The 16,599-nt window shown below is 58.4% G+C and overlaps 1 protein-coding gene across 5 annotated transcripts in view; it reads right to left on the reverse strand.

Moving 5' to 3' along the window:
* CAMK2A (calcium/calmodulin dependent protein kinase II alpha) overlaps positions 1-16,599 on the reverse strand; it is a 59,300-nt gene that overhangs the window by 21,321 nt on the left and 21,380 nt on the right. For all 5 annotated transcript variants that reach the window (XM_028528051.2, XM_028528049.2, XM_036013677.1 and 2 more), the window contains exons 4-13: positions 12,044-12,098; positions 11,497-11,562; positions 11,322-11,394; positions 8,289-8,391; positions 6,923-7,006; positions 6,701-6,795; positions 5,570-5,692; positions 5,127-5,210; positions 3,588-3,630; positions 989-1,029 (exon numbers count right to left, since the gene is read on the reverse strand). In XM_028528051.2, coding sequence (XP_028383852.1) covers positions 989-1,029; positions 3,588-3,630; positions 5,127-5,210; positions 5,570-5,692; positions 6,701-6,795; positions 6,923-7,006; positions 8,289-8,391; positions 11,322-11,394; positions 11,497-11,562; positions 12,044-12,098 — 767 coding nt within the window. The remainder of the gene's footprint in view (positions 1-988; positions 1,030-3,587; positions 3,631-5,126; positions 5,211-5,569; positions 5,693-6,700; positions 6,796-6,922; positions 7,007-8,288; positions 8,392-11,321; positions 11,395-11,496; positions 11,563-12,043; positions 12,099-16,599) is intronic.

Genomic DNA, 16,599 nt, shown 5'->3' on the forward strand with positions numbered 1-16,599 from the left:
CCCATTGTGTCTACGGGAAAACTCAAGCCTGTTGAGGGGAGACCCCAATCCTGGCCTCCGACAGCCAGCCCAAACCCCCACTCACGTAACCTTGACTGACCAAAGCCAGCGGCCTGAAACTGTAAATGCCACTACAAATGAAGCCACCGTCCCACCTGGATGTGTTTGGACAGCATCCCACACCTTCCAGTGTTCTGGGCCAGCGCAGCCCTCGGGCCCTGGCCAGGCAGGGCTCTGAGCCCAGAAAAAGGCGGGGTCTCAAGAGAGGAGGACCCACAAGGCGAGCCAGTGGCAGGGAGAAGGGGGCTGCAGAGAGTGGGCACCGGGCCCAGAGAGCAGAGGGAAGAGAGAGAGGAGGGGAGGAGGGGAGGAGGGAAAGAGGAGTCGTGGGGTGTGTAGGGAAGTAGCTCGGGCAGGGCATCGGGCACAGGGTGGGCAGAGGGCAAGCCTGGGGGGCGGTGCTTAGCGCTGAACAAGCAGGCCTCGATGGGGAGGGGCTACCTCTGGAACCAAAGGGGAGAGGAAGGGAATGGCTGTCCGTCCTCCACAGGCTTTGTGGGTGGGACTGAGGTGTACTTCGGGCAAGGGGCCTGCTGCAGCCAGCCCACTCGGGAAAGGGAAGGTCGCCCCTCATGACCATCTCTGTCCCTTCCTTGTACCCTCTCACTCACCAGTCCTCCGGCCCCAGAGCATCGCAGAAACCCCCTTGGGACCTGCCCCCCTCCATGTGCCCGCTCCAACCCAAGGCCACCTGCCTCTCCCACCTGCTTTCAATCCTCCCCCGGCCCTGCCTGCCCCGCCAGTCCCGGGGAGAGGGTGGGCACCAAAGCCCAGGTCTCTGGGTCTGCGGATGGCCCGGCTGCAGGAGTGATGGTGTCAGCCCGCAACACCGTCGTCAAGACCTGGGTCTCACCCCAGGCCGGAGAGCTGGGCCCTCCTTCCAGAAACGCCGGCAGAGCAGGCCCTGGCAGGCTCCTGGGGGGCTTACCTTCACACCATCATTCTTCTTGTTTCCTCCACTCTTCCCTCCTATGGAGGAGAGAAAGTAGAGGGTCACCAACACCAGGCAGGGCACCAGGGCCCACAGGGCGAGGAAGAGCAGCATCCACAGGCAGCCGGAGGGCGGGAGCCGGAGCGGCGATCTGGGGAGACCTCTTCCTCCTGCTTCTCCTCCCTCCTCCGGAGCCCAGGATTGCCAGCGGCCCACTAGGTGGGCCTGGGCTCCCCCAGTTCTTAGGGATCTCAAGTGTGACCCCCCGGCCCCATGGGCTGAGGTTGAGGAAGGTGTCCAGTGCGTCCCAAGACCGTGGGGTTACTGTTTCAGCCCGGGGATTCCCTCTGGATCCCGGTCACCACCGGTGCTGGTGGTGGCCAACCCGGAGGCCCAGCTGCCCGGCGCAGGGCTGGACACTCCCTCCCCAACCCGGCCGGCTCTAATTTTAGCCCCACGCTGCTGCAGAGGTCATGTGTCAGCCCTGCCTACTCAAGCTGGACAGCTGCGAGCCGTGTTTTGCCAGTGACAAGAAGCAGATGCCCCCTTCTGGGCCCAACCCTCCCAGAGCACCCATCCTGCAGAGGCTTCCCCACCCTCAGACTCCAGAGATCCAGGCTGGGGTTGGCTCTGGCCCCGGCAGCTGGGAAAAGCGGAGCAACAGATCTCAGGGAGGCCCCACCTCTGTCACTCCCCTTCCCCTCCCCCCATCCCTCCAGGCCACCAGGCCAGAGCCCGTGGAGGGGGAGGCACCAGCTAGGAAGTGCCATGAGCGCCCAGCCCTCTCCACCCTGGTATCCAGCTGCTCGGACCTCAACCAAATGCCTCATGTTAAATGAGATAGGGTATCTATAAAGGGCTCACTTGGTTGGCACTGCACTTGACCTCTATGCCATAGATGCCCAGTAAATGGTAGCCACTTGTGCGTCTGTTGGTGGCCTGGAGAGGGGGAGCCAGAGACGGGGACGGGAGAGTACAGGATATTGCAGCCCGAGGGGCTTGGAAGGACGAGGCTTACAGTCTGTCTGTCCGGCTCCCCAGGCACCCTCACATTTCCAGTGGCCCCCGCCAGGCTGCCGTGCAAAGTCTCCCTCTCGTGAAGCAGGTGTGGGGCCGGGCGCCTCTGCATCCAGAGCCGAGGGGAACGGCTGTCCTTCCTCCACGGGCTCTGCGGGCTGGACTGGGCTGTGCAGGGGGCCGAGGGAGTGCTGGCCCCTCCGGCCTCAGGGTGCCCCCCTGGTCTCCAGCCCACTATTGTCAGACGGTGGGCCCCGTGAGACCACATATTCTGATTTTCAGGAGAACACAGAGACCTAGGCTTTTCCATGAAATCTCCTGATGTTTAAGTGCTAAGAACTCTTTCTGAAAATTTTTTTTTGCAAACACCCCTGGCCCCCGTCTATGCACATGTAGAGATTGGACCTAACCCTCGGGCGCCGTTTTGCAAGTTGGGGATTAGGTTCTCCAGGGGCACTTGAGCTGTTAAAAAAAGACTCTGACTGGGCGGGTGGCTCGGGTTTCAGTTTAAGGAGCTGCAGGGTCCTTGCCTGGGGAGAGAATGGGAAGGAAGGCCCTTTGGCCAGTGGCAAAAGCCCAGGTCCAAAGTTCCAGGGTTTTCCCACCCCGGGTCTCATTCTTCCAGCTGGCGAAACAAGCAGGTGGGCCCTCTCCGCGAGGCCTGGGAGGTAGCTGCCTGGGCTGCACCCTGGCTGCGGGGCCGGCCGTGTGACCACAGCAGCCCTCGCGAGTCCAGCCGCAGGCAGAGGGCCCCTCGGGTGAGCTTTGCCATATCTGCTAGGCTGCCCCGTCAGCCTCCGGGCTCCCCAGAGAGCAGCCTTTGGCAGCGCCAGCCCCAGAACCCTCCAGTGTGCCAGGGGGAGCTTCTTGCTAAACCCCGACACTAATCCCTTCCCCTTCTCTCTTTAGGGCCACATGCCACAGGTCACCGGGCACTCCCCACCCTGACCAGCCTGGCTCTGGCCAAGGCCAAGGGCTCCTGCCCTGGACTCTGTGGTGACTCACCCTTGCACCGGGGTGGGTCAAACCTGCGCTGCAAACAGGCTCTGTGTCCCCCTAGCGATGCGACCTGAGGTGCACCACGGTCACCTCCCTGCGCTTCAGGTTCCTCCTTCAGAAAACAGGGATGGCAGTGGCCCACACTGCCTTGCACTGCCTCGTCCTGCAGAGCACGTGCGTGAAGGCGTGGGGACGGCTTCTCACAGGGCTCTAGGAACAACGGGGAGCAGGAACACTGCCACTCCCCGAGCCTGGCTCGGACCCTCCTGGACCTGCACCCCAACATTCGAGAGGCCTTCCCCTCTGGCTGGCCTAGCTTGAGAACCCCAGCACTGCTGTGAGTGGGACGAGACGGACAAAACCTCTGACCCTTCCTGGTGGGCCCTTAGCTTGCTGACTTTTGACCTTTCACCACTTCTGGGTGCGGTTTGCCTCAAGTGAGCTAAGCCACCAGTCACAGGGGCCTCTGGAGCCCCCACTCTCCCCAGGCCCCCTGGGCTGGGGGTGCCCAGGGAACCGACGTGGCAACGTCCCCACCTCCTACAGGAGGTATCTGGGACTCCGAGGTCCTGCCACCTACCAGAGAAGTTCCTGGTGGCCAGCATCGTGGTGAGGATCGCTCCCTGAGGCAGGTAAGCGGAGAGGGTACGGAGGAGAGATGGGGGTGGGGGACAGGCAGGAGAGACAGAGAAACGGGTGGTGGGTGGGGAAGGAGAGGAAGGTGCTCCATTCAGACACAGAGCCAAAGCCTCCTGCCCCTCCATGTGTCCCCCCACCCCACAGCCCTGGGACCACCCCCACCTCCCTGGAGACATCAGGGTGAGCTCAACCTTAGCTGGCACCACTCCAGGGACAAGGCCACCCAAGGGGCAGATATTAATAGGTTCCAGCAGCCTGGCCAGGGCTGGTGGACAGGCTCGGGCCACCTGTCCGTGGGGGCTGCTAAAGACCAGGGGAGTTTCCTGCCCGGGAAAGGACAGTGGCCCCCACGCCCCTGGCCCCCGTCCTCCCATGGCGCACAGCACTCAGCGCCTCACTCTAGTGCTCGTACACCCCTCCGTCATCCCTGGGCTTGGGACCCTGGGGGGTTGTTGTGGAAAACGCTCTTCTGTTCATGAAGGTGCTGGGGCCCTTCAGTCCTGACACTGCCTGATTTGGACACTCTCTGAGGACGACAGTCCACGATTTTCAGAATCGCTCTTTCTGACATTTTGAGACTTCCGGGACTGTCCCCACTAGGGACTAATGGTAATCTTCCTGGCTTCCTGTTGGCTGCCACCCCCTCAACCCATGTCCCCATCCTGTGCCACCATGCCAGGCTCGGGAGCAGTGGGGGAGAAGGTCCCCGATGAGCTGGGGCCTCAGCATCTGTCACTCGGCATGCTGATGGCGTCTCTGTTCCAACCAGCGGGGGACCCCTTGGTCACTCTTCCTGCCTGCTCATGGGGTCACTGGAAAGGTCTGGGCCAGGAGCCGTCCCGGCCCTGAGCACACACAGCACCTGCTTGGAGGCCGGCCGCTCAGGGCCCCCCGGGGTCCCTCTGTACCTTCCCTGGGGTCATGACCTCTACCCGAGTCTCTCGGCCATTCCTCTCCCACGCTTGCCAGCTGGGGCCTCACCCTCATCGTGGCCTCCTGCCCTGTCACATGTCACCTCCAAGCCCTCTCCCCAGCCATGCTGAAACGCTGCAGTCCCCCTAAGAGATCCAGCGCACGCTTCCAGACTTCTTACACAGGCTTCTCTCTGGGTCTGGAACATCTGCCTGCTCTGAGTCCACATCGCTCGTGCTTGCCTATTCTTTGGGGTCTCAGTTTTAATGTGACTTGCCCAGGGAGACTTCTGGGGTCCTTCCCTAGCCCTTCCTTGGTCCTTCTAGACCTGGTCATGGCCCCGCTGTGGATACTCACAGCCTTGGGGTGTATGATCACAGCACTCACCACCGCCCCATAATGTCCTGGTGACGTGTCTGCCTTCTCCACCGCTCACTGCCCGGCCCGGACACCGAGTGTTCAACAGATCAGTGAAGGACAGACTCAGTGAGTGGCTCTCCTGGCCGCTGCGGAGACCCAGGCCAAGCTACTCCCACGTCTGGGGGCATGGAGGGTGAGGACCTGTTACCTTGAGTTTTCTCCTGGCGTTGAACTTCTTCAGGCAGTCCACGGTCTCCTGTCTGTGCATGCAGGAGGCCACGGTGGACCGGTGCTGGAGGAGGTGGGTGGGGGAAAGGTCCGTGAATGGGAGGCAGACAGACCCCAGGCCCCCCCCAGCAGAGTGTCTTGTGGGTGTGGCTGGCATATTGGGGGAGTAAGTCTTTGTTCCAGGGAAGTTGTAAACGTGGCGGGGGCACCAGACACCCAACGCCGGCAGCACCCAGTCCTGATGCCAACCTCCCATTTCCACGTCCCCCCTGAGAACCACCGCATGCTCAGTGTCTCTTGGATCAAGCCTCCTTGGTCCCAGGCTGGGCCTGAGAAGCCAGGGCCAGGGCCAGGACTCCACGAAGGGCTTAACCTTGAGGTCTGGAGGGGCTCCTGGGAAGGGTCTTGCTGAGGAAGGCTCACCGAGATCCAGGGGTGCTTGAGGGCCTCGGCGGCCGTGATGCGTTTGGACGGGTTGATGGTCAGCATCTTGTTGATGAGATCCTTGGCTTCTGGGGTGACAGTGTCCCACTCTGGTGATGGGAACTGAAAGGGGCAGAGGGGCCAGGTTTGCCCAGCCTACCCCAGGCCACCCCTGCGATCCCCCAGCCCCTGACTGGCAGGGGAGCAGGCAGGGGTCCTACTGCCCATCCACTCAGGCATCCACAAGCAGGAGGAGGCGGGACAGGGTCCCCGGACCCAGGGACAAATCAGAACAATGGCCAGAGGGAAAGGAGGCCTCCCTCTGTTCTTCTGAGGCTGTACCTTATCTGGAGAGCAGCAAGCCTGTGGCTATGCCCTGATTTGGGGACCACAAGGCTGGGTTCAAGTCTGCTTCCTGGGCTGTGTGACCTTGGGCAAGCCACATGACCCCTCAAGCTATCCCCACAGGTGTGGTGAAGATTAAATATGGTATAAAACACCAGGCACATAGCTTGCTAGAAACCAGCCATGTAGAAAAGCAGTATAGTTTGGTAGTTAGAAGCATAAACACTAGAGCCAAACTGCCTGAGTTCTAATCCCAGCTCTACCATTTCTTAGCCATGTGATCTGGGCATTTATTCAATCTCTCTGTGCCTCACCTGTAAACTCAGGATAATAATAGTACCTGTGTCATAGACTGGTGTGAGGAATAACTGTAATGATATATGGAAAGCATTTAGAAGAGTGCTCTATGAATGTGAGCTAATATTATTTGTGTGCATGTGGACTGATAGGCAGCTATCTAGAGAGAGAGAGAGAACCTGGCTCCTAGGACCTGCCCCCCACCTCTCGCCCCACTTTGCTGCTGCTTCTGCCCTCTGGGGTCTCCTCGGCCAAACCCCATCACTCAGAGGCCCCAGTCACTAGGCACAGCCAGCGCACCACGTGGCCTCAGCCAGCCCTCAAGCTCCACCTGCCGTTCAACCCTGACCCCACAACTAGAAAGTGGCAGGGAGAGCTAGATGGGCTGGGAGGAGCCATCATCCTCGGGTCCTGACCTCACTGGGCATTGGCTTTCACGGGAGGGGGCCCAGGGATGGCAGGGAGGCTGGAGAGAGGAGGAACACTCACATCATAGGCGCCGGCTTTGATCTGCTGGTACAAGCGGTGCTGGTCCTCATCCCAGAACGGGGGATACCCAACTAGCAGGATGTACAGGATGACTCCTGGGAAGACAACCGGGAGGAACTTCAACCTGAGCAGGAGCAGTGGGGGAGGGGAGTGATGGGAAAGAGGACAGATGGCGCCAGAAGCGCTGGCAGCAGGGGATCGAGGGCCTTTGCAAGGACTCACCGCAGGCCCACAGGTCCACGGGCTTCCCGTAAGGGTCCTTCCGCAGCACTTCCGGAGAGAGGTATCCAGGGGTCCCTGCGAACCCTGCTCCCCAGACACACAGACAGGCAGACACACACCCACAGAAGGTAAACCAGAGCAGGTGCCTGCTGGGAGGGGGCTGAGGGCTGCCCTGCAGAAACGGCGAACACACCCCCTGCCCGCAGATCGGGCCAGCGGCACCCCCAGACCAGGGCAGACAAGTGCATAGTACCTTGTCACCACCCCCACTCCACAGCCTACGGCAGAAGTCATTGATGAATCCCAGAGTCCCTCCCATGGGGCCCTGACTCAGCACCGTAACCTAGGACAATCCTCCCGGCAGCCACTGCCCATCAATTGCTGGTGGCACTCAAGATGACATGTCCTTGCCGTCGGAGCCCCCAGCTGCGCTGAACCCTTGCCACTCCCCACACCTTCTAGGAGCAGGTGCTGCGATGGCAGGAGACCCATCCCTAGCTCTGGAGATACCCGCAGTCCCCTGGGCGGGTCTCTTCGCCTTCTAGGCCTCGGTTCCCCCATCTGTCAAATGAGGGATTAGGGATTCTTATCTTAAATACCTCCCAGCATTGTTGGGAGTATAAACTGAAGCAATGAACACCCCTAATATTTTAACAAGTACTCGTAACAGGAGTCCCTATTCATGGAGTGTATGTGCTAAGCGGGGCTGGGCTCTTTCTGCCCCTGATCTGGTTTAACCTTCACACAGCCCCGAGGAACATCCTGTTATTATCCCCACTTTACACATGAGAAAACAGGCTGGGAGAGCTGAAGTGAGGCCCAGGCACACACCTTGCATACAGCAGGGGTGCGATTTGAACCCAGAGCTCTGGCTCTTAACCATTGACCCATATTGCCTGCTAAAAAGTATCCTCAAATGGCCAAAAAGACACACTGATGCCAAAATCTCAGAGCCTGCTGGGTCATCTGAGTGTAAAACCTGGTTCTACCCCTGTTAGTCTCCCTTGACCTTTTCTGGGTTTCTCAGCCTCTGCTCCTCACCTGTGAAGTCAGGGCAATAATCCCTGGCACACAGGACGTTAGGGAACCCACGGAAGCCTCCAGCCCACAGTGGAGATGTACATGCACGTGAAGAAGCTAGGCACTGTTTCAGTAATAACCGTGTTCCTGCACCTGAGCCCCAGGGAGAGGGAACACCCACTGACCCAGAGGCTGGGTGGACAGGGACCTTTAACTCAGCTACCTGAGCCCTGGTAGTGCAACCCCCTCTGCAACCTGCCCCTGTTCGGGCAGAAGGCTCCTCGAGGCCAACATGTCAACACAAGGCTGGCCCCCGACACCTCCGCCACCCCCTGCCCCCACTCACCGAACCATGCCTGCTGCTCCCCCTCTACCTCTATGGCCAGGCCAAAGTCTGCCAGCTTCACCGCGGCGCCCTTGAGCTTGGAGGCCAGCAGCAGATTCTCCGGCTTCCCAGGACCAGAGAGAGAGAAGAGGGGAAAGGTGGGAGGAAAGGGCCAGAGGACAGTGAGCAGATTCAGAATCTCACCTCCAGGGGCCTGGGCTTGGAGTGGAACAGCTGGGTAATGCAGAGGCACCCCGCCCCCACCTCGAGCTCCAAGCAGGACTCTGGGTTTAGCCTCCAGAGAGAGGACTACCCCACTGCCAGTCCTCTCTTCTGCAACAGGAAGACCCTTCCTGTACCAGCCACTCCCTCCGTCCCCTCCTCTCAGGGTCTGGAGCTGGGGCTAAGGTGAGGAGATGGGGGGCAGTGCAAAGAGCCACCATCGCAGTAAGAAAAAAGAAGCGACATCTACGCTGCCCCTATTATGCACCAGCCACCAGGCGAAGGGCTTTGCCTACATCACTTCATTTACCATCTCAACAACCTTCGGAGTAGGCATCACTGGCCCCATTCTCTACAGGGGCCTCATTATATTCCCTGAAACAGTCATGCTCATTTCCACCTCAGGGCCTTTGCACTTCCTGGTCCCCCTGCCTACTTTATTCCCCTCTGAGTGTCACAGGGCTAGCTCCTTCCCTTCATCTGACTCTCGCCTTCATGTTGCCCCCTCCAAGAAGCCCTCCTTGACCACTCTATCTAAAGGAGGAGCCCCCAGGCATCCTCTGTCTTAGCTCCTTGTTGTAATCTTCATAGATCTCCTTACAATTTGTACTGTTTTTCCCCATCCGTCTATGTGCCTGTTCATTATCTGTCACCCTGTGGTATGTGAGTTTCTAACCCGTCCTGCCCATCACTGTATCACCAGCACCCAAGACAGTGGCCTGCACGTAACAGATACTTTGTCATATGCAGAAAGAGAAGGAAATGAGGCTCAGAGAGGTTAAGTGACTAGACAAAGATCACAGAGTTGGTAAGAGATAGATCCAGCATCGAAGCAGAGTCTGGACCCAAGCCGTGCTCTTACCCACTCTAAGCTGGAAGGCAGGGGTGGGGGAGGGGGTACAGAGGTCTCAGACATGCCACCTGGCCTCGGGGGTATTGAGGCTGCTGTCTTTGCAGGCTCAGGAGGGCATGAAGGGGCCCCAGCCAGGGCAGAGAAGAGCAAAGGGTGTGGACTCTCCAGTCAGATAGAGAGCCCCCGCTTCTGATTCCAGTTGAGGAATTTGGATCAATTATCTCACTTCTCTAAGCTTTAGTTTCCTCCCAGAAAAGTGGGGATGATGCCTACATCCTGAGCTGGCAGACAGATTAATTTTAAACACCCAATGCTTCACAGTGGCCCGCAGCAAGTGCTTGGTAAGCACCAGCACTCGTATTTTCTGCTTGGGGAGGGGGCGGGGCTCCAAGTCTCCAGAGACAGCTGGCTTCCTGGGACCCCCATCCCCACTGGAATTTCCAAGGGGGTCCCACATCTGACCTTTCACTGCCCAAGCTAGACAGGCCACAAACAGATATAGCTCGTTAAGGCCCCTTTTGTCCTCTGGGGACTGTGCTTTCAACGTGTCCTGGGTCTCGGTAAGCGTCCTGCCCTGATTTGATGAATGTGCCACTAATTATTCTATCCATGTGGCCTAAATTTGTGCTACCTCTTCTCCAGCCTCCTCCCATGCAGGGGCCGTAGCTATAACGGGAACAGGCCTTCCGGGAGAGCCACCCCGCAGTCTGGCCAGAGACCTTCTTGCCTGTGAGTCTAGACTGAGCGGCAGGGAGCTCGCCTGCGTTCAGACAAGGAGCCATGGACTCCTCGTAACAGTCAGAGGCGGGCAGGGGTCCTGCACAGAGCATTTCACCCCAAAGAGGAGTGACTGGAGGAGGGTGCCCGAGGAGGGCACCCGGGGTGAGAAGGGCCTGGAAGTCCTATCCTGGGTGGGAATGAGAACAGCCTGCAGGTGACTCAGGAGCTACTACAAAGCCACTCAAGTGCCTCCAGGGCTGTTCTGAGCTGAAAGCTTGACCTGTGCGGCCCCAGTGGGTAGAACTGGGGTTCACGGGGAAAATCCCCACAGCAGGAAAGAATGAAGGAACATTTCCCAATGGTGCAGGGGCTACCCTGTGAGAAGTGAGTTCACAGTCACGGAAGACCAACTAGCAGAGGTTTGATAGACACCCAGCAGGGCCACCTGGAAGGGGCTAGTGCAGAAGCAGGAACTGGATCGACTGGTTTTTTGGCCCCAGACCACCCAGGGCCCGGGATCTGAGGTCAGAGGCCAGGGTTCCAATCTTAGCGCAGGCACAGCAGAGCTGCATGTTCTCAGGCAAATCCCTGGGACTCTTTAGGCCTAGTTTCCTGCTCTGCGAAAAGGGAGAGATGTTGTGAGCTACCAGCTGCCGAGGCCATGTGACCCAGCAGAGGGGAGCTATGGAGTCTGCGCTGACCGGGCGAGGCTGCATGGCTGATGCCAACCTTGGACTCCACAGCTGCTTATGCTGTCCACCTCCTCCCTCAGGGGGTGGAGAGAGGGGGCTCCAGGGGCCTCGAGGCCTCTTTGTATTTCCGCCCACCTTCCACCTGCCAGAGACCAGGAAACAAGAGTAGCAATGCATCTGTGGACCAGGCACTGTGCTGTCTCCTTTCACTTGCTGGCCAACCTGGGCAGAGGTTGCTATGGCAACCCCTGCTGTAAAGAAGCTGACACTGTGAGGCTGGAAAGTGGCCCTGCTGGGATCTGGACCAGGCCATAGCCAGTCTCTGCCTTCTAACCGAGTCTCACCTGGCTTGGCTGGGAGTCGGGGGGCCTGGGTCCCGAGCCCAGAAGCTCAACCTCCCTAAGCCCGGTTTCCTTATCTGAACACTGAGGGAAGCATTCTCCACCCAGCCCAACCTGGGGAAGTCCAAGGGAATCTGATAACATCGGTGGCTCTGCAGGTGGAGGAAAGGGCAGGGGGCAGAGGCACAGGCTCCCTGGGGAGCTGCACCCTGGGGCGGTCTCTCACCTTCAGGTCCCGGTGCACCACCCCCATCTGGTGGCAGTGCAGCACAGCCTCCAGGATCTGCTGGATGCAGTGGCTGGGGAGAGAGAGGCGGGGGTCACTGTGGGAAGCCGGGCCTCCCCTGGGAGGCGAGATGTCCTATGCCCCTCCCTATTGCCAGGCCACGCCTGGAACTCACCTGGCATCGGCCTCGCTGTAGTACTCCCGGGCCACGATGTCCTCAAACAGCTCCCCACCAGTGACCCTGAGGAGACAGGCAGAGTCACCCTCCCACAGGCCCCAGGTGCCCCTTCTTGGGGAAGAGTCTCCAGGAAGCTAAGGGGAGGGCCTGAGGACCTCAGAACCACGGCCCCAGAGGGAAGGGCCCTGGGGGTGTAGGGATGTCACCTGCTACAACCCCCTTCCAGGCTTCCAACCCACCCTTTTTTTTTTTCATTAACTCCCCTCTCCACCCTCTCCAGCTCTTCTGCCCCAGGGGGCCCAGGCTGGAGTGAAGGTGGGACCCTCTGAACACGTATCTAGGATTTGTTAGGTCCCTAGAAGCCCAAGGGCTAGGCCTTGTTTATGTTTTTTAATAGACTTTGTTTTTAGGGTAGACTTAGGTTCACAGCAAAATTGAGGGGCACTTGTGATTGCCCCCCACCCAGCCAAGGGCCTGAGAGAGGTCATCCCTGCTCAGGCTGCCTTGATATGCATCGCACGTCCCAGGGGGCGCCCGAACTCACAGGTCGAAGATCAAGTAATGGTGTCCCTCCTCGGAGATGCTGTCGTGGAGCCGGACTGTGGGAGGAGCAAACGTAGCCAGTTGCATGAGCTCACACAGTTCCCCACCCAGCCTTCCCACCCAGCCCCTCGCTCCCGTCGTCCAACAGCCATCATTGCAATGTCTCAGACGCTGAGCGCAAGCTAGGTACCAGGTGCTGTGACAAATTCAGGCGAACAGGAGCTCCCTGACTTTGGGCACCTCCAAAAGAGACTTGGGTTTAAACACAACAGACCCTTTGTGTGGTCAAACTTTGGTCCCCTCCTCCGAAACCCTCAGTTTCCTTTCTGGGCAAACTAGCAGCATGGAATGAGCCTGTGACTCAAATCCCTTCCACGTGCTAGCTGTGTGACTTTGGGCAGGTTGCTACAGGTTCCTGAGCCTCTCTTCCTTGCCCGGACAGCAAGAATGAGATTCTTGGACTTGGAGGCACAGTCAGTGGTCACTCAGTGCTGGCCCTGAGCCCGCAGCCCTGACCTGCATCCAGGTCTGAGGAGACAACAGGGCTGGTGGAGGCTGCGGCGGTGGCAGTCCTGAGTTCTGGCATGCTGAGCAACTGTCATCCCCTCCTGCCTCGTTAGCCAAGAGCAGAGCATGGCTCCCAGGATTCCAGAGCTCCCAAAATCATCCCCTGAGCTTCTGAAAGGAAGGCCCTGGAGCCTGGGGCTGACTCCGGAGCCTGTACCCTGCCAGCCAAGGGCAAGTTCTCCCTGGACAGGTTCATGTCCTCTCCTGCACCACAACCTAGAAATGCCCACAGCAGGAGTGCGGGCTGGGAGGGTTATGATGCATCGCACGACGGAAAGCTACACAGCTGGGAAGATCATGTGGCAGCTATGTATTCACTGGTTCAGAATCGTCTCTCAATTATGTTGTCTGGCGAAAAGCAAAATGCAAAACAGTGTACGTAGTCTTTTTTTTTAAGATGCACTTAAGCTTGTGTATGTCATAAGTCTCTCTGGAAGGATTCAGGGATGTGGGCATCGGGGGCGCCTTGGGGAGGGGAATTGGAGGAGTGGGGGTGAGACTTTTCACTGTAAATCCTAATGCACTCCGAATTCTAGCCGTGTGCATGTGTTTCTGACTCAGTACTGAGCCCCCTAAACTCCTCATGGCTCTCATGGCCGCACATGAAGGTCGGAGAAACGGACACCCAACACCCCAGACGGGCTCCTCCCACAGGGGAAGGGGAGACAGAGGCCGAGATGTGGAGGAGGAGGAAAGGAACACAAATTTACATTTTAAAAAATTTAAACTCTTAAACGATGATATATTTTTATAAATAATGACTGAAAGATATTTTAAGTTTCTTTTAAAGCAAAACTAAAGAGCAGGCTGCTTGAGAGTACATATAATAATATTGATAATCCTGCCTTGATTTTTTAAATCAACATTTTATTATGAAAAATTTCATGCACACAGTCAAGTGAACACCCACGTGCCCACCACCTGGGTTTGCGTCTATCATTAACGCTTTCTCCTATTGCCTTCCTACATTTCTATTCATTCCCCATCCACTCATCGGTCTAATTTCTGAATGCATTTCAAAGCAAATGCAGGCCTAACTTCTAAAGGGTCTGTGTGTGTGTTGAACGGAACAGCCTGTATTTTGTGTGCAGACTACAGCAAACTTACATCGGGGCCCTGCCCAGACCCCCTTAGCAAGCTCCTGGGAAGGCAGGCTGCCCACCGCTCACAGTCGCCCTCCTTGTTCCGGAGAACTGCCCGCTGCAGACAGAACCGCCTTGCCCACCGGGCGACCTGCAGCCTTCGGCCAATGACTGAGGAGCGTGGGGAGGCGCGGCTGCTGCAAGGTCCAGTCTCCTTGCCTGAAGGAGGGACAACTCCAAGGTGGGATTACCCTGCAGAGGCCTCCCCACTGCACCCGGCTCCTGCTTCAAAGCTGGGCAAAGTCAGACTTGACCTCAGGCCACACTCCTGCCCCTTCTCCCTCCTGCTTCTCCCACCCCGTCGCTCACAGGCCTCCTCCGGGAGCACCAGCGCCCGAATCCCTACCCCAATCTCTGCTCCTAGGAAACCTGACCTGAGAAAAGATGTGTACAATGAACTTGCATTGTCAGTGCATCAAGGTCAAATTTTGGAAAAGACCCTTTTCTCTCTTCACCTTCCTCCAGGTGGACTCGGAGACAGACTCCTTCCCGTCTATTCTGTTCCGGTGGGCTTGAGAGGTTTCAGCTTCCTTCGCCTGGGCTTGAGAAGCTCTAAGAAGCCAAGGTGCAGCCAGAACCACCTCAGCAAGGGCCCTTAGGGCTGGTCAGCTGCCACCCGGGGGGGGCTCCGAGACTGGGGTCCCAGGCCCTCCCTCTGACCAGGAGCCTCAGCCCCTGTAGGGAAGGTCCTTGGGGTTCAGGGAAATGGACAGAATTGAAATGGGCAGAGGAGGTGGGAGAGGGCTCTCCAGAGCTGACTTTATCTCACTCAGATGGTGCCTTCCTGCTGAGTGTAAGAGGCTGCCTCCCCACAGGAGGACATTGGAGTCAGTCTCCACCCCAAGGGGCGGCTGACTCACCGCTTGGAGCCCAGGAGACCGGCCTCTTCTTTCACCACCACTGGCACAGACAAACCCCCCCCCCCCCTCCAGTGGGCAGAAGCCAGAGCCCAAGAGGAAAGGCAGGGCCCCAGGGCCACGGGCTGAGTAACAGCCCACCCCTCCCCCTGCCCTGCCCGGTGCTGAGATGGGCATGTCTGTTGTGCCCGTTGAATTATGCTGTCACTGTTTAAAATTTTGTCATCAAACAAAAACTCTGTAACCTAGTTTTCACTTATGTAGCTGAACTCACGAATTTCTGATGTTTCTGCCCATATTCCTAACAGTTACCTTTTTCTCAGAAGCTGAAGGGTAGTACTTGTCCCCCTGGCCACACGGGCCCCGACAGCACACACCTGAGGCCTGCTGGGGAGGCTCACAGAGGGACTGAGAACGGGCCCTGCAGTCAGACTTGCTGGGTTCACCTCCCAGAGACACCTCCTACAGGCTGTGTGACTTCAGGCAGATTCTGTAACCTCTCTGAGCCTCCTCCCCTAACAGCAGTGAGGGATTACTACAGTCGTGCCCATAAAGCACCCAACACAGTGCCTGGTGCCTGGAAGAACTTAATAAATGGACACATTGTCATCCTCATCATCAACCAGCCTCACCTCCCTACCCCACCCCAAATCATCTGCTAAACTCTCAGGTTGTCTCCTCTCCCTGGGGAGGCCTCTCGGGGTCTGCCCCATCAGCAGGCACTGATGGGATCTGCCCGCCCCAGAGCCCATAATTCACTGCTCGCCGTTAGAGCTGGGAGCGAGGGGGAGAGGGGTGCAAATGGGAAGAGGGAGCATTGACCTGGAACAGCTGCAACTGTGCAGCAACACACACTGGCACACACACACTCGTGCCTCCTTCCTCCGGAGCTGACGGCCTCCGTAAGAACCATGGGATTCTGTAGTCAGAGACACTCACAGCCTCTTTCCCCATACAGTTGGGGAGCTGGGGGCTAGGAGGAACCACACAGTGAGGCCAGAAGCAGATCAGGGTCCAGGGTCCGATCAGAGTTCCTCCCCCCCCGCCGGTCCCCCCGTCGCCCCTTCCCTGATTCTGGTGATTCTGGCGCTGCTGGTGCAGCCCTGCTCCCCTTCCCAGGCACAGGGAAGGGGAGGTGCCTTCTGGGTATAAATAGCTGATGGAGATGCTTCTCTCCAGCAAGAGGGTTAACCCTTGGGGTCCTGGGCACAGGAAGACGCTCCCTGGGAGCGAGAAGCAGTGGCAGCTGCAGAGTTGGAATGCTCCCCGGAGGGCACCTAGACCTTGCCCCTCCAGGTGTGCGCTGTGAGCCAGCAGCCTCGGAGCATGCTGGACATGCAAAATCTTGGGCTCCACCCAGATCCCAGACCTGCTGAACCGGAATCTACCTGGTAACAAGGCGCCCAGGTGGTTCACACAGCCCTCTCCTTGTAAGGATGGAGGAAAGTGGCTCAGAGAGGGTCATGCTCCTACAAGGTCACACAGCCATTTCCTGACAGAACTATATCTAGAAGCTGCACTCCTTCCCCTCATGACTCAGAACCCTGATGGGCAGGGACACAGCCCTCACCCCATGCCCCCGACTGTGTGGAAGAGGGGGAGGGGACGTCAGGCCTGCACCCAGTCTATCCCTGGGGCAGGGGCCGCCTTGCACCTTGCCTCCAAGGGGCAGGCCAGCCACCGGTCTAGGCAGGCAGGCGGGCAGGACCACCGTGCCAGGCTGACTCAGCATGGGGGTGGGTTGGGCATGTGGGCTGCGCTGGTCAAGGCCAAGCTTGGCCTATTTTTGTCTCTCTGAAGAGACGAAAGGCTTCAGGAGTTTTCCTAAAACAGCTTTTCTGAAGGAGGCTGCTGGCAGCACGGGCTGCGAGGAAGGGCTCCTTCTTCGCCTTCCCCCCAGCCAAGCTGGTCTCTGAGGAAGGTGGAAAGACATCTCTGCTGCCGCCATCCCCAGGGAAGAGAGCGGCTGACTTCCCACCCCATCAGCACAA

This window comes from Phyllostomus discolor, chromosome 13 (genome assembly GCF_004126475.2).
Source record: "Phyllostomus discolor isolate MPI-MPIP mPhyDis1 chromosome 13, mPhyDis1.pri.v3, whole genome shotgun sequence".
In the NCBI taxonomy this organism is placed as follows: Eukaryota; Metazoa; Chordata; class Mammalia; order Chiroptera; family Phyllostomidae; genus Phyllostomus; species Phyllostomus discolor.